Source organism: Trematomus bernacchii, unplaced genomic scaffold (genome assembly GCF_902827165.1).
Source record: "Trematomus bernacchii unplaced genomic scaffold, fTreBer1.1, whole genome shotgun sequence".
Lineage (NCBI taxonomy): Eukaryota > Metazoa > Chordata > Actinopteri > Perciformes > Nototheniidae > Trematomus > Trematomus bernacchii.
In genome coordinates this window covers 25,575,783-25,598,539 of record NW_022987720.1, presented here as the reverse complement: position 1 = coordinate 25,598,539, position 22,757 = coordinate 25,575,783, and the positions used below count along the sequence as shown (strand labels likewise).

General features: G+C 39.8%; 1 protein-coding gene across 1 annotated transcript in view; it reads right to left on the bottom strand.

Annotated features, from left to right (window-relative positions):
- Nucleotides 1–22,757, bottom strand: part of grin2aa (glutamate receptor, ionotropic, N-methyl D-aspartate 2A, a) — a 157,029-nt gene that overhangs the window by 48,816 nt on the left and 85,456 nt on the right. The window contains exons 3-4 of the mRNA XM_034142383.1: nt 8,752–8,918; nt 2,677–3,105 (exon numbers count right to left, since the gene is read on the bottom strand). Of these exons, the coding sequence (XP_033998274.1) occupies nt 2,677–3,105; nt 8,752–8,918 (596 nt within the window). The remainder of the gene's footprint in view (nt 1–2,676; nt 3,106–8,751; nt 8,919–22,757) is intronic.

Genomic DNA, 22,757 nt, shown 5'->3' with positions numbered 1-22,757 from the left:
CACACACACACACACACACACACACACACACACACACACACACACACACACACACACACACACACACACACACACACACACAGTCTCTCGCTGATAAGTAAGTGCTAAAGTATGGCACACTGTTCACCACAGCAAGGTGAGCGGTGCGCTGTAAATCTGCAGTGACACATTCTCTTTGTGGGGGGGAGGAGTTATTTCTCTTGTTTCTAACACACACACACACACAAACACACACGGCATATTTTAAACGGAGCGTAGGTTGTCACTTGGTTTGATTGCTGCACTGGCCAGCGCTCTTAGTTGGTCATTTGTCTCCTGTTTTTATTTTATTTATTTTTTTCGATTACTCTGCCAAACATATTCATCTTGGATGTGTCAAAGGGGATTTATCGTTACAGCTGTCAGAGGACAAAGTGAGTGAGGGAAAAGTTCACTGAGGGCTCACACTACAGTCCCCAGAACTTTATACTACAGACTTTTCTGTAATCTCAGCACCATGTTTTTATTTTATTTAAGAGTATTGTTCTATTGTGATGGCTCAATGTAAATCAATCTGTTGTCACGAGTCACAGTATAATCTGAAAGACATCCAAGCTAAGAAATATATATTTTAAAGTTAATGCTTATAAGATGATACTGATTTTGACATCAACAGTAGCTTACAAAAAAAGCAGTTAATGTGAGAAAAAGTTGCATTAAATTGCTATTTCGTCCATTTATATTATTCCTTACAAAACGGCAATGTGATCTATATGGTTTCATTTTGTATTATTATAGAAAAATGTCCAACAATGCTGTGGACTATCAATTAGTGGCTGTATTTACCTTTATGATTGTTGATATGTCTCAAATCTTATGACTGATGGGCAATATGTCCCACCAATGCTGTACATTGCTACATATACATCCCATCTGCCCGCCTCTGTGTGACTCTGTGTATGTGTCTGATGGTCTAACAAACCCACACTGCTGGCCCATCGCCGTGACCTAGCATTGACCAATCATGTTCCTTGTGTCCTGGCCCCTGAAGCCCTATTGGCTGAGCTCTCTCACCCACAACAGAGCCATCTGTGGCCACTCATCACCTGGGTAACAACCTGAGGCAGCAGAACATGCTGGGAACAAAGTCAGCTAGCTCTGGATGTTTGGTAATTCTCCTTAGTGTGTCTTTGTTTCCTGACAAAAAGGTGAGCTATATTAGTGCGGAATCAGTATGTCAAGTTGTTAAGGGCTTATTAGGCATTCTTTACTGTCTCTTTGAACATAATGACCATTATTTACAAGTGAGGACTCTGATCAATGACAGGAACTCCCCTGTTACTCCAGTTTCTATTGAAAATCAAGATTTGTACAATTAGCATTGTCCTGTTATGCAGAAAGTGCTCTAATCTCCCAGCACCTTTTAACTACTCACGTTGCACAATCCACTTGGTTTGATTTCTACAAAGCCCAAATGAGAATTGATCCAAAATACATTGAATACCAATGAGTATTTGACAGGAAATTAGATGGACAAATGAGCAACCATGCAACGTATAACCTTAGCCACATGAGCCGAGAGACCTACTGGTTGATTTACTGACCAATTAAACGGAAATGTTTTCAGACCAGTTGAAATGTAATGTTGTATCCTGACCTTAGAGGAAAATGCTTAACTATAATCTCCATTTACTATTGAGTATACAGGCAGGTATAAACATATCATAAAGTATACATTGGTCGCATTTCAATCCTTCATCTTAGAGAAATGTAATATATATTTAGAAGTTAGACTTACACCCTTTATCGTTTTCCCACTGTATCATTTCCCAATATAAAATTGATGAACATTGTCTGCCAAAACAAGGACTATTAAATATTTAACATATTTGTATGCTTAGAAGTGTATTTAAATGTGTTCCTCCTCCCGATTGTGTCATTGCGTGGTTTCATTGCAAGATTTCAGATTTTTGGAGACAGATTTTGGAATTGAATTTTTTCATATAGGACTCAAGATTCCTAATTTCACAGTTCATAATTAAAGAAACGACAACATTGGGATGTAAACACGGCTTGTGTGAGTCTCTCGCTCCTCTGCCAGATGGAAAGCCAGACAGAGCTGGCAAGACCTGCAACATCTCCCACTGTCTGTGGGGCGCGCTCATAATGAGAGGGAGAGCGCAAGAGAGTGAATGGGAGATGGAGGAATACATGAGAAGAGGAACATAAGGAGCTCTTCAATTTTGGAGAGCACTCATTTGTAGCGGCTCCCCGCTGTTACCCACAGTCCCAATTTCTTCCCTTGCCTTTTCCTTCTCTGCTTAAATCACAAACTCCCATTCACCTCTTTCATTACCCTCGCTTTCTCGCCTGACTTCTACACTTCATCTCGGCTAGTACTCTCAATCCCCTTGTTTTTTCTATCCGGTAATTGCGTCTTCCTTCAATCTCAAACCTCAACGCAGACTTGGTGGAAAGTTTGAAAGAAGTCTCCAGGGGTGAAAACAAACAGACTGTGGCAGGAAGCCATGCATTAAAACAAACACATGTGCTATATCACTTTGTAATAAAAATACACCAAACCTCATTAAATCCTTTCTAATTCTGCTATATCTATTTTCTCCTCTCTTAAAAGACACATAGCATTGCATTTTCTAATCATTATAGGCATGCCAAAACAACATTTTCTGTACTTACTTATGTAGCGCACTGGGTGGCAGTTTAGAAGTCTTCTCCATCGGCCCGTAGCAGGACGTCTTCGCTTCTGGGATGTCGCCATACTCCTCCAACATGGCCGCCGCTGCCGACGTGATGATGCCCAGACCGTCCCGAACTCTCGCCTCCAACGGGTAGTCCCAGTCGTCGTAGGACACAGAGATTATCCCCGGGGGAAACGCTTCGGGCGTTAGATCCGGGTTGCCGGTGGTGAGCGACGGAACAATCCAGATGTATCCGAATCCGGTGAGGCCCAGGGAGCGCGCCTCCTCCAGGACGTACACCGCCTCGTCCTTGGAGCAGTAGAGCAGCACCACGGGGGACTGGACCTTCTTCAGCATGATCTGAGAGCGGCTGTCCTCCTCCACCGCGTCCAGGATGATGACATTCTGCAGGTCCCAGCCCACGAAGCTGAAGCAAAGGATAACAAGGACAGGAGTGAAATGTTAATATGTAACTAATAGACTATTAACTTTGCTCAGGTGCTGGCAAGGGCAGTTATAATTATCCATTATAATTAATATCATTGTTAAGTGCGATCTGAATGCTAATAAGTGTGAAGTGCTTATTGTCGGGGGGAAACGCATTAAGGCTAAATGGAGAATGCAAATGTTAAAGCTGGTCCTGTGTAATGACGCTCAGCAGGGTCCAGCCCAGACAACTAAAGGACAAGGAGAACAAACACTGGGCTCTTAATGTGAAAGGGCCCCGTGTTCAATGTGCTAATTGGGGACACCGGTTATCAGAAAATATTGCCGTTATCAACACAGCTTCTGTCACACCTCTTGGACATAAAGATGGGTTCATTAATATTTGATTACGCCTTCACAACCATATGGCTGATTATAGATGGTCTGACATAGAGACTTTTCTCCTTGGAGTGTAACGGTCAAAGCAAATGTTGGCGAAAATGGATCTTTGCACTTTCACTTTATCTAGCTGTAGCAAAGAGTTAGAAATAACAAGCACTTTTAAAGTGATGAATGCATTTGTAGAGTATCTTTTTTTGTGAAACTGTATGGAAGGACTGGACGCTCTTTTTCACAAAGTCCAAAGAGATCAAATTAAGTAGTTCCCAGTGTGAAAGGCTAAACAGTGGAAATGGCGATTTTGTTAGTTATCAAAGAAAATAATACATCCCCAACTGTTGGCCCACTTTGGTATCAGCAGAACAGGCCCTTGACAACACTTGAGAGATGGCAGAACGAGGGACAAAGACACACTTACAGACACACACACACAGATACATACTGGAGTGTTAAAACAGTGTGACAACAGAGAAAAGAGAGAAGATATACACCACCCTCAAAGAAAGCAACAATAGACGGAAGTGTAACATTAGAGTGATTTGGGACTTGCTGTCCACTGAGTGATAATGGTCTGCTACTACCAGATGACAACACTAGTAGAGTGAGACAATGATACACAGAGACAAAGTAGAGGGGTTATAACAAGTAAAACACATTTAAAAGTTTGGTATTCTTTATAGAAATCAGGGAGATAACCCACTTAAATCAACCACCTACCAAGAGAACACTCATCTTCTTAATTAAATCATTCATTATATAGTTGCTGATGATGATTTATAATGATAAGAACACCCTTTACTTGCAGATCAATCACCCTGGGTGTTACAGGCGAATGTGTATTCCAGACGATGCATATCTTAGACGTAAATGAAAATCTGTCCAATGCCCGAACAACCATAGCAATCTAGCTTTTTCCTGTTTAATCTGCAGATCATACTGACAGGAACACCACCCACCTGCCTGCACTCATCTCAACAAGATGGTCTATACAAGTAGCCTTCAACAAAAACACACTCCCTTCCTCTCGTGTTATATATCTGGGCTTGTATTTGATCTCAGCGTTGGCAAGAACTAATTTGTTTCCATGGTGGGGTCAGCCTTGAATCACTGAGTTGACTGGTCCAATTTTCTGTTGCAAATGATGGAAGTTCATTGGTATTAAAACCGTCTGCCCATGACTAAGTCAGTGTGAACTAGCCGAATGCTGACACGGGAAATCGACGACGGGTAATTGCAAGTAATTGAGCTTATTATTTCTTGTTTTATAAATGACGGCCATTATTTCAACAGTGAGGTCAACACTGCTTGACCTCACGAATATCGACATTGGGACGCTTAGATCTTTGGAGCTATCTTTCATAAGGTCTTCTAAATGCATTTTTATGGAGTGGATATTGATTGACAATAGAAGCATGAACAATGGGCTTGCTGGAAGAAGAAAGCAGGTACAGGTTCTGATTGCTATTTGGGAAAATAAGATTAATTGTGACACATTTTTAGAAGCTTCCCAGTTTTCTGATAGCAACACCTGTTTGCGGGGGAAATTCATAATCTTATTTAATCAGCCAGGAAACCATCTGTTCCCACTTGTAATTAAAACAATTGCAACCAGTGCTACCAAATAAAGACAGGCAGAGAGTTTCTGAACGCTTTTGGTTTGACATGAAGAGTAACTGCTAATGAAAAAGACCCTCCTCAGCTTGGCTTTAATATATCATGGGTTCAGGCACCAGCCCTTGCCAACATCTCAACATCGCTGAGCATGGATCATTAATTTGACATTTTGTGCCAAAAATTATGGCTTGCGGTTCTCTTCAGCAGTTTTTTCTCATTCTCTCTGCGGAGGGTAGAGCATCAGTCAAAATGACCTAAAGGTGCGGCAAACAGCCAGACTGCATGGGTAGTAAACCTACCTGTCATCTACATTCATTTTAAGAATGCTGATGAAATCCTTTCAGTGCTGTCTGTCTTTTAAAAGTACAAGGACAAAACACTTGGTGCAGTAACTCTTCAAGAAAGTAAACAATACCATTCTCTGGGGACATTTGCATAATACAGAAGATTAGACACAAAATGTGGAAATGGATTCGGAGAAATGCCCGTGCTAGGAGTGTTTCAACTCTTTAGAAAACAGAACTTGTTATATTAATTTTTGTTGTGTGAGTGGAGAGGTAATTTTGGGAACAATGAGGTGGATAAAACGGCTCATTGTTTGTGTTCTTCATAAATCCTCTATCAAGCCTGTTTAAAAGAATATCATTTTGAAGTTGTTTACACACTGTAAGATAATGTGTTTTTCCTACAATGTTAATGTATGCTTTTAAGCCCTGTACAATACACTAGGACATACAGTTCAGAGTCATTGCCCTTGCTTTGAAATATAGAAGTATAGATTTGTAGCTCTTTTAGCTAGCTAGCTACAGTTTGTTGGTTGGTCCACCATTTTGGTTCAGACCGAAATATCTCAAGAACAATTTGGTCCAAAGATGTCATATTGCAGGAATGAGGAATTCTAATAACTAATGGCTTTTTGTCTTGTGCCACCACTAGGTCATAGACTTTGCTAATAAGGGTTTGGCACACAACTTAGTAAAGACCTTCATGGTACCCAGTTGATGTCTCTTTATGACTGAATCAATCCCCAGATGTTTCCTCTACAGCCATCATGAAGTTGAAGATTTTGAGTGAAATATCTTAATCACATTTTTTTATATTTTCATACCTTTCCAAGCTGTTCCTGTACTACTGTACTGTATGCATGGGCGTCGCAGCCATTATATGAGGGTGGGACAAGTCCCCCCCACTTTTTCAAATGATTAGTTTAGACCCCCCCACTTTTACTATGCGGAAAGTCCGTGAATCGGTCTATCCACTCGCCGCACTTTGTAGAGCGCTGTGTCAGTGCTTCACTATCAAATGAAATCCATTCCACTTGCTTATTGAGAGAATGCCCAAATCAATGAAACTCCGTACCATGTTTTCACTGCTACTTTGTACCAAGGCAGATTCTCACATAGCGCGCGCATGTTCAAGGAGTGTTGTCATAGTTGGACAGCTCAGATCTGTTGTATGAAGCGATGCCGGTAGCGGAGGTAAGGCACACACACCAAATGTTCAGGAAATGGTTAATACAGCGAAAATCAAAGCTGACGATCTCTTGGTTTGATATGTTTTCTCCCCCAGACAACATGGACATAAGAACATTTTTTTCAAAGAAGAGGAATGTAAGTCATCAGCTGGTAGCAGTTAATCAGTTAACAGTGATGGCGGCGTCTCACTTCTGGAGAGGAGTTTCGTATTTATGTCATGATAGAGAGATACAAATACTGAATAGTTTAGATGAGAAAAGGCATCGAAATGCCAGGTTACTAGTATTTATCATGTAAACAGGGAACATGAATAACCCGATCTCTCTGTGCTCATGTAAACACCATATCCCCAATATGATCATAACCGGGATAATACTCATAAACGGCTTACTGATGTCCATGTAGAGACGCAGTCAGTGTGTTTTACTGGAGCCTCAGTTCGATAAGAGATTATTTTCTGAGTTCTTTAACTTAGGTACTCTCTCTCAAAATGGTAATGTGCATTATGTTTTAATTATACTTATCATTCAGAAGCTTTTTGTGTGTGTTTATGTTTTACTGAGTGCTTATAGGCTATTTCCATCCCAGTATTCAGTTAACTATTTATTTGCTGTGCACATTACATAGACTAGCTAATATTCTACCTACTGGTTAGGACTTTGAGTCTTCAAAATGTCCAATGTCACAGACTGGGACTTACTTTAGAGTCAGTTGTATTTACATTCAGTATGACTTGTTATGATTCAATGTGAAAGAGTATACTGCTCAATACATAATTATCACTTCACCACCTCTCTTGACATCTAGGCACTTGAGAGTGAGTCAGAGGCAGAATACAGGGACAGAGAGAGAGGTCCATTGCTGAGGTGAGTGATGAAAGGGAAATGACAGTTGAGAGTAAATTGTGATGTGGACTCTCATCCCAGGATTTTAAGGAAATCAGTGGGGATATTGAACAGGAAACATTTCAGTCAAGGGGCATCATATGACCAATATAGACAGAAGAGCAACATTTATTTGAACTTAACATCCGTATGGAGTCAGATCAGTCTCAATATTAATAAATGCTCACAGAAGGATTCACAAATGTATTTTGCGATTTATATATAAATGACTCTCCACAACAATATCTCTCAATGCACTCAAATATTTATTGTTGTATATAAATGTACAAAAAATGGGCATTTAAACTGCTTTTTATTAACTCAAAGACAGCTCTGAATTAATAATCAAATATGTTTCCTTTCTTTACTACTGGATGAAATTACAAAATGTACCCATCATTTTCCTCATGCTAGTATAGCCACATAAAAGTATCAAACCACCTGTTAAAATGCACCAGAATACAGGAAATCTATATTTTTTTTCGCCCCCACACCCCCCGTTAAAAATGTCCCCCCCACATTCAGGATGCTTCCTACGCCCATGACTGTATGTGTTAGGTGCCGATTAGCTACGTTACCATGCTAACACACACAATTAATGGAAGACATGGTAAACGTCAGAGCTGCTTAGCATTGACATGTTAGCACTGTCATTGTGAGCATATTAGCATGCCGATATTAGCAATTAGCTCAACGCACTGATGTGTCTAAATATAGATTGAGAGACGCTGACATGGCTGTAAAGCTTTAGTTACAGTTGTCCTTTCTCATGTCTTTTATTTGTCTTGATATTTGCGTTTTAGGGAAGTTTGCCACATGTTGTCACAGCTAGCAATGCAATTTCATTATTTCCTTGCGTTACTATGTTTTCCTGGTTCCTAATGTTGGCTACTGCTATCCAGTTTAATAGTTATCAGATATATGACCTACAATAAAAGTGAAACTGTAGATACGAGTGCAAGCAGTTGAGTAGTTGATCCAACCCAGTCTCATGGCATTTCGTGTTATAGTCACAAAATTAATTAATTAAACAACACAATTTTCTCATTTTTTTCGTGTCACAGAACGATTTTAAAAGCAATATAAATAATAACAATTTAGAAGGAATAAAAGATTTAAAAAATACAGATTTCAGTATTCTGAGGCTCTGAGCCCCATTTCTTAAGAAAAGTCAGACATTATACAATTACGAATTGATACGACACGAATCAATAGATGAAATGTATTTCGTGACTATAACACGAAATGCCGTGAGACTGGGTTGGTTGATCGTACCTGTTGTCCACAGTCGTTTTAAGGATGTTGATGAACTCCTGGTAGCCGGGGAACTTTGAGGTCACAATGGAGAAGATGTGCCAGTCGTACTCCTCCATGATGTTCAGCATCAGCAGAGCCTCCTGCTGGATGGAGGCACCGAACTGGAAGAAGGTCGACTTATCATCCTGAGAAAGGAGAAACGGGAAGAAGGATAAGGGGGAAGAAGAGATTTATTTAGGATTGTTGTCTCGTATTAGTAAAGCAATTCATACTGAATCTCAGAAGCATCAATCAACAACAGAGCATTTAGGGTTTGGCAGTACACTCGCTTTCTCTTTCTCTCCATCACACCCACACACAGATCAAGAGTAATACATTTCTCGAGGAGAAATGTATGGATGAGGGGTTCAGAACAATTCAATTAGGCCCAAATTGGATTGGTGCGGTACAAGCAGGCTGCAGAACTCTGTGGTCCTGATTTTGGGGTTAAATTCACTCTGAGTCACTCGTATCCACTCCATTAAACCTGACTCAGAATCATTTGCCACTTAATTCAGCCAATGTGAGACAGGGGCTTGGACAGAGCAGACAAGCACTATAACAGGTGGACAAATTAACTATTATTTTATGTTGGATGTTTCATTAAAATGGGTCATTATGGTGCAGGCCATTAAGAAATAATGGAATGAGTCCAAATTAAAAGTGAGGAATAGAGAAAGAGTTTGGTGTAGCAACATGTTTGGACTGACTCCTCTTGTTACACCATTTGTTGTGTCTCTGTGGATTTCTGTTACCTTGAAATGTCACAGAGTTCACACATGGCTTATCTTGACACCACTTGTCTTTGGCTCTCTAATTATGATAGATTTGCAGGTCGGTGTGTGTGTGTGTGGGTGAAGATGTAACCTGACAGCTACAGTAAAGAAAAGACAAAAAAAGAGATTGAGGGAACAAAAGGTTGGAAGCGGAGATGAGAGACAAATGAAGAAAAAGAGATTCTGCCCTGTGTCACTTTGTAAGATCACACCTGCTCTTAAAACGAACAAATGCTGCCCGTGCACCTACACACACACACACACTACACACACACACTGCCTGCAGCTTGCATCGACAGGACTTCTTCCTTAGTGTCACCAAAATGTAATAAAAAAGGGATAGTTGGGGAGTTGCTGAAGTGTTGAAGCAGCAACGGCAATGTTAAGATATATTACTGTTTATTGTAACGTCACACAGAATTAGCCTCAATCCTATATTCTGTAAAGTTTATAACACATCTTGAAGAGGCCTGTTTTTCTTAACCCTTAGATGCACGAGTGACTGGACCCTACACTCTTCCATAAGTGGGTCTAAAAGGACCCGTATTAGAATAATATGTGTTTTTATGCAATTTTTGTCATTTTGGTTAAGAAAAATCTCTTGTATAATATTTAGTATTATATTTTGGTTCACACTAGACATATTTTATATTTAATTTTTCACTATTTATAATTTTGAAAAAAAAAGTTTTCCCAGAGGATTCCATAGAAAATGCATGCGGGTCAGTTTTGACCCACTTATGGAAGCTTGGGGTACTAATACAACCACTACAATTTCTTAAAATGTAAATTAAATAATGTGAATGGCATGATATCCAAAACATGTTTTTTGAGGAATAGCTGGAATATGAAATGATACATTTTTTTAATTACAAAGATACTTCAAGAAAACCACCTCACCGGGTCCAAAAAGACCCACTTATGGAAGCTTGGGGTAGTAATACAAAAACTACAATTTCTTAAAATGTAAATTTTAAATTAGAATGGCATGATATCCAAAACATGTTTTTTGAGGAATAGCTGGAATATGAAATGATAAAAAAATGTAATTACAAAGATACTTCAAGAAAACCACCTCACCGGGTCCAAAAAGACCCACTTATGGAAGCTTGGGGTAGTAATACAAAAACTACAATTTCTTAAAATGTAAATTTTAAATTAGAATGGCATGATATCCAAAACATGTTTTTTGAGGAATAGCTGGAATATGAAATGATAAAAAAATGTAATTACAAAGATACTTCAAGAAAACCACCTCATCGGGTCCAAAAAGACCCACTTATGCATCTAAGGGTTAAGAGAGTCTTATGATACACCAATGTCCTTCTGGATTGTATTTTGTGATGTTTAGTTACAGCCATAATGAGTGAATTTCTAGGGTATGCTTCTCTAGATATACAGAGCAAATCTTGAATGCCTCTTTAGGTTGACAACGTGCTGCTAAACTGAATTAATTCATTGAGGAATCAGTGGAAATGTCAACAACCAAAAAGTAAAAAAAATATGCAAATACGATGTTTTGGTGTATTTGTTCAGAGAGAAAACGTTGGTGCTGACTGGTAATAAGTCTTAAACCAGTAAGAAAATTATTAATATTATATTATATATATACTGCACCACATCGAGGTCAATTCTTATTTTATGATCTCAATGTACACAAACATTTATGTAGCCAACTTGTACTCACTTGATACAATTGTACCCAAAAAGCACAAGAGATTAAATGAAACTAGTAATGTTCCTATTATATTACAATCCAGTACTTTTTCTTTCATGTATACACCACCTCCGGGTCTATAACATTACAGCTCTTTTCCTGTAGAGTATAATGCAACTGAGTGAAGAGGGCATCGGGGGAATGAAAACAGACACAAGTAGAAAGCAGGGCCTGCGTACAGTGGAAACTATTTGTAACCATATCAATGTACTGTATGCAATTTAATCGCTATATGCATGACCTGGCTTTTCATTTCCCCCTGTGTTGATAACCTCTGAGTAATGTGGGTATTCACTGTTTGCATTATTTGTGTGAGTGTGAGTGTGTGTCTCTTTCCCCTATATCAAGACTCTAGAGTGCTCTTTAATGGTATTGTATCTGTATGTGAGGTCGACTCCTTCGGTCTCCAAGTGCTCTTCAGAAGCTATCTATGCAGCCCCGTGTGTGTTTGTGTGTTTAAATGGGGGAGAAAGCGATGCAATCCTCGAGCATGGTGGGACGGGAGCGAGGTCATGCTATAAGACGTGTCACTTCCTGTCTTCATCACAGCAGCGGCCGATACTCCCACACTTTGCTGCATTATACAAAGACTGAACAGCACGGGGACACTAATCTTTTATTCACCTTATCTTCAGATATTTCACTTCTACACCCGCCATCTGTCGACATAACAGCGGCCCCACAATTGCCACAAAAGCTTCCTGTTATTTTATTATTAAAGGCCTGCTCATGGTCAATATGCAGCTTTTTATTTCCTCCTGTATGTCAAACAATTTTTTTTGATTACGCTTTTTTTGCGTTATCTAATACATTAAAAAGGGCTGAGAGTCATTTGTTTAAGACGCAGCAGAATTATGTCAACCCAGAAAAGACCATTTCATTCTTCACTGTACGAAAAAAATACTAATACCAAAGCCAACATTTGTGCAAAATTGATTTAGCAATAGCCAACGGTGGTAGTGAATAATCTCTAAAGAACTGTTTCAATATTTGTTGGCAATGTTTTGTATGTGTGTGCATGTGTTTTTTGCCTGCTTGTGCCTGTCTGAAAGGATTTAGGCTCCGGGAACCAAAGGAGATGAAGCCAAATTCTACCACAAAACGGAAATCTCTCTTTTACCAAAAATAATTGCTCTTTTTCTGGGCTAAAATGAGACTGGACGTGTGCCTGCGCTCATTTGTTGTTGGGCCAAATAGTGGCCAAACACAACAGAACCAAAATGGACTGCAGAGATTTGGTCAAGGTTGGGCTTAATATCCTCATTTATTTGACATGATGCATTATCAGAAACACCGTATCCATAGGCTAGGACATAAAACCATTTCCTCGAAATTGGCAGTTTCTGTTGGCCTAACCTATCATTCTGAGACCAGAGGCACCTCTATTGAACACTTGAGGGAAGCAGACTCTTAAGGACTCTGACAACAAAGAACGGAATAAATCCTCCCTTCTCTGTCTTTATTCCCCCTCTCCTGCTGAGACCAATAAGACAAAACCACAACTTCAATCTGGTTTCTGTCCCTGGAGGAATCTCTGTTTAAAGATCTCTTTGTAGGAGAAACAAAAACAGAAAGGCAAAAAATTGAACCTCCAGATTTCATATAGCTCTGTATCATGATACATATCTGAACTGTTGTGTGTGTGCTTCTTTGTTATATTTTATATTCTCATTATATATGTTGAATAGTGGAAAATAACCACTGATAGCCACTTTCATGTATATGTGCCACATTGGCTTTGCAACTGCCACGCCTCGTGATTGTGACCAATTAGTGACCAATTAGTTTGTCCATGAGTCACTAAGGTAAATATTGGACCTATTTTTCCCAAGTTGCACATATTCCAGACATTCTGACACTAAAATCACAGTTTTTTGAGGGATAAATCAGATGAAATGCAAGATTTGTTCAAGATAAATGTGTCTGTTTCTCTGTCTGAGGAACACAATTTAGCGATAGCTGGCAACACAGATTATTAACGGTGGTCCAACTGGGTCAACATACTAGGATAGCATCAAATAACGTTTGCAAATGATCTAAATAATTGTATTATTAATGTTTAAGATGTCTGTTAGCTCTCAAAGAAAAACAATACCCAGAAACTTTCCTCATTTATTGACTTCTTTATGTTACACATACTTTTTTGTCAATAAAAGAATGTATTGTTTTAATTTAAATGTTTGTAAGATGTAAGTTTTGTATTATTATATTGTCATTTTTTATAAAAGTTGTTCTCATTTCTTATCTGCACTGTATAAGCATCACCTGAAATTGAGTGTAAAATTGTGCCTTAAAGTTTGAGAATGACATGTGTCTTTTACATGTGTTAAATGATGGTGACCCCCCCCCCCTTTGGAGACAGGAAGTGTAGACAACTTCATACCATATATGGTAATGCTTTATCTTTTATAATATAGCACTTTTGGTATTGCCTATTACATTATTTCATCTTCAAGGTTTTTTGAAAGCCGTTGAGTGAGAGAGGGAGATCACGGGAGGACATTTAAAACAAAAGAAGGACGGATATGGTAAAACCAAAAAACCGCTGAGCGAAAAGGACGGCCGTGAAGAAGAGTTAGCAACAACAACTGCTTATAGGTGGCAGGCGAGTTCCATAAAAGAAAACATTTGAAACAAAGCGGGGGAATTTTGATGAAGGGAACGGAGTGAATGGCAGAGCAGTGGAAAAGAGAATGGTGACTAAGCAGCGTATGATTGTTTCTAATTGGAACGGCTCGAAATCCGTGACATCAGAAAACAGCCAATCATATCCTCTCATTTCACCCCTGTCAAGTGTGACATGTCTCTTCTTTCCACTCACACCTTCAGTGAGCTTTACACACACACACACACACACACACACACACACACACACACACACACACACACACACACACACACACACACACACACACACACACACACACACACACACACACACACACACACACACCACACACACACACACACACACACACACACACACACACACACACACACACACACACACACACACACACACACACACACACACACACACACACACACACACACACACACACACACACACACACACACACACACACACACACACACACACACACACACAGCTCCCCGCCTCTTGCTCCGTCTATCACATTCACAGTCTCCCGCTCTCAAATTTCCCACTCTGTTGCATACACACAAACAGACACACACAACAACACAGTGACGCACAACTACGAAAAGAAAAAAAGCACCTTCCCCGCGGGGCAGGACAATGTGTCTAAGTTGAGATAGAGGAGAGTTATAAATAGTAGTCTTCATATCCTCTGCTGCTGATAGCATCATGCACTGTCTGGTCTGATGACACGCACACATGTACAAAAAGAAAAAAAGTCACACACACAAACAGATGAGTGTGTAATGCATTGTGAGTAGGGGTTGTAAGGTGCACACTCACTAAGAACGAGACGTAGTACAAATGTCTGCCATAACTTGCATATAGAATATTTGTATATTTAAATCGCGTATGTATATCTGCCACGTATACCCTTTTTTTCTGCTGCGTTTCAAGGGTGTAATCAGAAAAACACAAGCGCAAAGACCGCAAAACACTTCTAAAGCGATAAGTCAATCATAAGGTAGCAAAGCCCTAACTTATACGCAGATTTATTGTGTATTTTACTCCAAATAAGACGGATAAATACAACACGTACATCATAATCTACTGAAGAAAAGCAGAAACTAGCAATTGAGACCATAAAATCATTAGGACATTTCTTGCTGAAGTTTTAATCAAGCGAAAAGTCGGGTAATTTTTTCATAGACTTCTATCAAATCTGACTTGTTTTGCCACCAGTAGATTTGCAAATTTCACACTCAGATATAGCAACTTTTTATATTTATTGAGATGTTAAACATTGGCTTCTAAGGGTCGGGGTCACAAGATAAACCAGAGGGGTCGAGAGATGATCAACATGAAAAGAAAGCAGACCTAGAATATTTGTATCACGTTTGTTTTTCTGCCACGGCTACCCTGCTATCTGCTGCGTTTCAAATCTGCAGTTTCCAGGAGAAAACACACCGGTTTGACAAAAATTCCTCGGTGGCCGGTTACTAAATATAAACAGACAGGCATAAAAATAGCAGCAGCGAAACAAAAGAGCATGGAAATGTCTTGCGGGAAACAAACGGCAGACAGCACTCACCATATAAACCACACAGACAGAGCCAACACCACAAAAGAAAACATCATTCTCTCAGAAACCGAATGATAAAATATCTGATTACTGCAAACAGTAAATGCAATGCTTTTACCAGACTGAGGTTTGCTAATGCTGTATTATATTCTGACAGGAGATAAAAGAAAAGTTTAAAAGAATAATGGCATCATTGGCAGCGGTCCATCCAAAGACTCCTCACCAAAAGGATTTTGTTGCGCAGACGAAAAGGTCAAATAGACTTCAATAAAGCAATTTTCTGCTTGATTTATCTTCGAATCCTTCTTTCCAAACATTGACAGGCGGTGATCTAATATAAGAATGCAAAAAGTCTACACATTATGTTATTGGAATCATATACATATTGACTTTGCAGCTTGCAGGATCCAAAGCCTTCTAAGAAATGGAAACACTTTTCATTGTGTAGTTTGGCCAACAACGGAAAAAAAACTCTTCAGCATCTCTGCGTCTGCGGGGCTGGATTGGCACTGATATCAGGTAACAGATGCCAAAACAAACACACACACACACACACACACTCACACACACCATAGAAAATGTATACACAGATTCTAAATGTACAAAATGTGATCATTTACAAGCTGGCCAACGTTTACTTCGGGCTCCTCTTGTGTAATTTAAAGGAAAACAGATAACGGATTACAGGCAAGCCAATTGGGAATGAAACCAGAACGTAAGAAAAATAATGTAATGTACTGTAGGCCTAATTACAATATGGAAAATATGTGCTAAATGCAGATAAATACGCCTTAATAGAAACAGCAAGAAACACACATGTCTGAAATGTATTTACACCACCAAATATGTGCACAAGCCACTACATAAGCCCTCTTATTCGTTCCTTACCATCTCATAATGACGAGAGAGAAAGCGTGTGCTAACTATATTGCTCTGGTGTTTACTTGCACATTAAGTGTTCTGCCTTGCTCTCTAGAAGGCTCTGGCATACTCTTATGACACTGTGAAAGTTTATTCAGTTAAATCTATATTAAAGAGCTTCTAAAACAATGAGCAGATCTCCTGATGGCAGTGTGAATATGAGATGTGCCTGGTTGTTATAGAGCTGGGTTCATACAGTAAAGTACTGGCTGTGAACACAGGGAACAGTTATGTTGTGTTGGTGACGTTGGATGATAATTACAGGCAAACAGCAGCCTTCAACGGCAATAGAAGCCACACACACACACACACAAACGGCTGTATTTTACGTCATAGAGGAATATTTTGGGCATGAATGCAGTCCATTTCAGTACATAACACACACCGAAGAAAAAAAAGGCCTATTCAAAGTTTATCGGAAGGCAGTAGTGTCTGTTGGTGTGCATGTGTGCGTGTATGTGTATGTGTATGTGTATGTGTATGTGTGTGTGTGTGTGTGTGTGTGTGTGTGTGTATATGTGTATGTGTATGTGTGTGTGTGTGTGTGTGTGTGTGTGTGTGTGTGTGTGTGTGTGTGTGTGTGTGTGTGTGTGTGTGTGGTTCCTCTGTCAGGACTTTTTAACAAGCAGTCGAGCCCCCACGGGGAAACACTGACAAAATAACATCATCCCTCTCTCTCTGTCTCTATCTTTGTCTCTCCGTGTTTGCGCTCTTCTCCCACTCGCTCCCTTCTCTAATAAGTCCAATATCTTCCTCTGTGTGTCCTTTCTTTTCCGTTAACTCTCTGTCCAGAGGCTCCGTCTTTTCTCGCCTCCCTCTATCCATCTTGCCCTCTCCCACCCACTCCCTATCTCTTCTAATAAGGCCAATATTCTGTTACACTCCTCCGGGATTTAACCTTACAACTAAGCCGGAAAGAGCTGTTATTAATGCTGGGAGTATATATTGTAAGTATACGGTGAACAAAACATATTTAGGCAACCAAAATGTGACATTTATCTTTGTAAGGGTTACAGTTTTAAGATCAAACATGAGCACCACCGGACAACACTTCTGTAGCGACGTGTCAATCACAAGTTATTAAAAGCATACGCATTATTTGGACTATTTGACTCTTAATGGAACCAATATTCACAACATGAACATCATGATGTATTAAAAAGGATTTGAAAGTAATTACTGAGAGCATAAACTATTTAGGAACATTTACACAAGGTAATAAATCAAGTGAGAAGTTGGGTCATTTTTTCAAAGACTTCTATACAATCAGACTTATTTTGGAGTCACTCCCTGCAGGCTTTAGAGACTGCAGCTTTAAAGCACTTTGGCATGGATTTCACTTTTCAGATTCAAGAGTAGAAAACCTAACGTATTTAGATTGTATACATTGGCTAAAAACCCAAGGGTCGAGTCCCCCAAAAGTGAAATAGGAGGGGTCAAGAGATAATAAACAGGGAATGGAGAGGCAAAAACATCATGTTTATTTTGCAACGTTTTCTTTCTTCTTCTGAACGGTTCGTGGATTTCTCCACAACTCTATAAACTCAAAAAAATAGTGATTGAGTTGATCAATATGTACATTTGTAAGTGGTTACACAAAGGGATCCTTAAAGGTGAGGATTACTGCTGTAGTTTCCCTTAACACCGCTCCATTCTTGGTAATCAGACTACTTGTTCTCTCCACACCCTTGCTTGTTATTTATCTCTGCATTATTATCCTTGCCTTCACTAGACGTCCACATATTTTGCAATTACACCAGTCACAAGCACATAACTTGATGATAACACCATTACTGCCCCCATGGCCATCATAAAGTCATCATTATGAAAATTGTCATCACTGTCAATATTGCCACCATCAACAGCCATAAGTATTTTAGCTGTCATATCAAACTGTCCTAATTTCATCCTGCAGCAACTCCTCCATGTCCTCCTCCTTCATTTAGTGATCTTGTCCAGTTTGGCTTTTATTTCCTACCTTACTTCCTTCATTCTTACCCTTTAATTATATGTTCCTACTTCCTGTCTCTCTGCCTATCCCACCCCACACTTAAGCAGGCTTTGAATGAACATAAAAGAGAGCAAGAAAAGGAATCCAGCCGGATGAGCAGAGGTGCTAATCACAATAAAATAGCACTTTGAATTAGGATTCGCAGCACAGCACAATCCTCATCTCCGTAGTGCTTTATTGAATATGTAATATTTCGAAGAAAAAAACCTCTGTCGGGATTACTTGTTGAGACATGTATTATTTTAAAGTATTGAATATAGTAATCCTGTATGGAGGCACTCTCAGTGTGCAGCAGCCTTACAGGGTTTTAGAGAATTGAAGCGATGAGAGTTCAGTGCAAGGCAACGAGATGAGAGATGAAATCCTGAACCTAATCTGAAAAGCTGTTTATTAGGAGAGATAATGCACGTGAGCATGCACAAATGTTGATTAACTCAAAAATAAAGTCGTAAATAACACTGCACGTACAAAGAAAAAGAGAGTGTGTGGTCATGCTGTGTTGCCACAAACTCTATATTCAAAGCAAAGGGGTTTTTAAGTTTTCTGTGTGTGTGTATGTGTATGTGTATGTGTATGTGTATGTGTTGTGTGTGTGTGTGTGTATGTGTATGTGTATGTGTGTGTGTGTGTGTGTGTGTGTGTGTGTGTGTGTATGTGTATGTGTATGTGTATGTGTATGTGTGTGTGTGTGTGTGTGTGTGCGTGTGCGTGTGCGTGTGCGTGTGTGTATCTGTGCCAGAGGGCTGCGTACCATGCTGAGTTCATTCCAAAGACACAAACAACATAATATAGACCTCAGCTCAAACAGAAAGGATGAACACCCGCTGCCCAGGAAGAAAAAGGAAATCAAAGGCTTCAGAAGGCAGATATACACAGGAACAAAACACCTAGATTACATTTATGGAGTCGTAAAGCGGCCCAGAAGAAAAAAGGTTGAGGTGACGTGAGGTAGAATGAATACTGGTTTGAAATAATTTCCCTCTAATCGTCATTCTTTCAGGAAACACCTTCCTTAGCTGCGGTAATGAGCGACTTAGCGTGATCTTTCTGCTGGTATACATGCAGTAAAAAGGAAGAATCAGAGGAAATTAAATGAGGGGAAATATTTCTTCAGTTCTGTGCAAATTAGCTTCGACACTTCAACACCACAAATATTTTGATGTTGAGCCTGGACTATATTATTTACAGAATTCAACTTGAGATGACAATTTGTTTCAGCTGGAGTTCACTTAAGCCCGCGTCACACTGTCCCGAAATTGACACCAGATGGAAACACGATAAAGGACATGTTCAAATTCGGCTCTGATCGTAAGAACATCGGGCCATTCGTGAGGGCATCTTAAGCCATCGTATGACCGCCGGTGGAGTTTCTCAGGCAGCAACTTCGTGAGCGGTGGCAAAACTTTGGCATGCCAAAAAATTGCCGAAAGACCTTGCGAAGGTTAATTTTCGTGTTGAATTCGTGTGTCCATTTTGCCCTTCGTAAGGCCGGCGTGAGGGCATCTTGTCAAATCGTGTCATCTTCGTCTTCTTACTTCGTGTGATCATCGGTGCCATCGGGCATTTTTCGCCTCAAGAAGACAATACGAAGGAAACAAGAAGCTGCCCGATTGTCTTAGGAAGGCAACACGACTGCGTGAAGCCCTCGCAATGCCGTTGTGTAGCCATCGTATTATAGTACAATTTGTGTTCTGTGAAACTGAAAAGGATATTACATTGTTTTTCGTTACTTTCGTTGCAGTTGTATGTCTTAAATGTAATTTAGGTTAACTTCCTGTTTTATTTAGATGCTTTTATTTTGAAGGCGAGTTTACGCTGTTAACAGTTGCTATGGAAACAACATGACAGAGTGTGTGGTTCGGGTGCCTTGCTTCGGCTGTTGCTTGGCTGTTGACCAAGTTCGGGGCCATCTTCGTGCGAAATTCACAATTCCATATTTGTGTGTCCATCAGGTGTTCCATTTCGGGACAGTGTGACGCGGGCTTAAAGGATGAAACCCATTATTTTTCCCAAGACACTTTACAGTTACAGTTCTTAAATGTGAGCTCTAATTGCGTCATCATGCCATATTGTGAATGTTTTGTGCTTTGAGTAAACCTGGCCGCCTTTAGCACGACACTATATCTCTCAGATGGATGCAGAAACTGAGAACATTGTGCACAGTTTGTCTCACTTAGCTGGGTTTCGCTCAACCAGCATTCCTTTTTTAGATGGTGAGAGGGAATTGCTAATTCGGGGGTTAATAATCTCGAATTATCCAACAGTGTCTGCTCTTTAGAAAGTAGGTTGACACGATGTTCAAGTCAGAAACCTTTTCAATTACAACCGGCAATTAAGAAAACCCAAAATAATTTGCTTTCAATGTTTAAAGAGGACATATTATGCTCATTTTCAGGTTGATATTTGTATTTGGTGCCACTACTGTGACATGTTTCCATGCTTTAATGTTCAAAAAGATCTTTATTTTTCTCATACTGTGAATGCCTGTGCTGCGGCACCTCTTTTCACCCTCTGTCTGAAACCAGAGCCCAGTCTGCTCTGATTGGTTAGCTGACCGGCTCTGTTGTGATTGGTCAACCGCTTAGAGATGTCCCACCCCTTACTCGTTATTGAAACCTTCTCATATCTGTCCAGTCAATTAGCTTAGCTTAGCTTAGCTTTGCATAAAGACCGGAAAGACAGGAAAACTGAAGCTAACTAACTAACACATAATATCTCGTTTGTACAATAAGCAAAGTATACAAAAAGACATTGTGATGTAACCATGACAGGAAATGTGTCTTTATGCTAACCAACTGCTGGGTGCAACATTATATTTAATGTAACGAGAGTGGTGTTAATCTTGTCATCTAACTCAGGGTGGAAAAAAAAGAAGCGATTAAGCCTATTTCCCAAAACTGTCAAACTATTCCTTGAAGGCATTGCTTATAATTGGTCCATATGCTATTTAAACTAATAGCTTTAATAATATTCATAAATCACTCAAATTACCATAGGATTGACATGATGTAAAATGTTTGCCTCCACCTTAAATTGTTCTTAAAATGGCTTGTATTTGGTGATGAAGAACAAGAACATATTATATCAATTAGAACTTAAGAAATAAAAAAAAACTTTTCAAACATATTTTCCTCAGATCTTGCAGTGTGTTATATTGTGCCATGGTAAAAATTCCCCCCCTTTGTATTCACTACATGTGTAGCCAGAAGGTAAGAAATACGGTATTACAGTACAAAGGACATGCAATCCCCCATCACATTAGCCCCTGCTTCCACCCTGACATACAACTATGGGGGCAAATCAATACTGCATAATGTGATGATGGTTTCCTCCACAGAGATGCATCAGTCAGCTCTTATGGTCATCGCTAAATACACTGGCAGTGACTCACCAGCAAGACAGAGAGACCCACAGAGAGAAGAGGAGGGAGGGAGGGAGGGAGGGAGGTAAGGAATGAGTGGCAGGCGGACAGGTGAGGAGAAGGCAGGAGAAGCAATCAGGGGGGGGGGGGGGGGGGAGAAAGGAAAGTGAGGGAAACTTAAAACAGAAAGCAGAAGAGGGAGAGATACATTATGGAAGTAGAATAGGAAGGAATGATTCAATATGTAAGAAAATGTGCTTATTTGTTTCCTTTTCAAAGTGAGATTTAGCCTAGCTTAGCATCGACAGGCTAGAATTATTACTTGATGACAAATAGTGTTTAAAAACCTGACGAGGACTTTACTAGTCATAATATAGTTCTCTTGGATTAAACAAGTTGATACATTTTGCTCATTTGACTTTAGACAGAGCTAGGCTAGCTGTTTTCCCCTGCTCTCAGTCGATGTGCTAAGCTAGGCTAATCATACTGTCTCCAGCTTCGTATTTTCGCACAAAGCCAAGACTTTTATGATCTAATTAACTATTTTCGGGTAAAAAACAAACAACGATATTTGTTTAAAATGTTGAACTGTACCGTTAAGCTATGGAAAAGAACAGAAGGGTTAAAAAAACGGGGGATCTATCTCCCTGCTGCACTCACTGCAGCACTCTGCTCAATTCAAATCTGTTCACATCCACACTCCATCATTAATATTACAACAAGGACGCAGGAGAGAGGAGAGAGGAGAGAGAAGGATTAAAAGGAGCAGTTATCTCACACATGCTGACTTTCCCATATATTAACAAAGTGCAATATAAGTGCTACGCCCCAAACCCCATCGTCATCTCTAAGCTTTTTCATTTCCATTTGATTGGCTGCCAGCGAGGCCTGCAGAGTAATTGGCAGCATTTCATTGGCCAAGCAGACGGACAGCACCCCTGGGAGGAGTCCATCAGGCAATATCTGTTAACAACACACACACACACACACACACACACACACACACACACACACACAC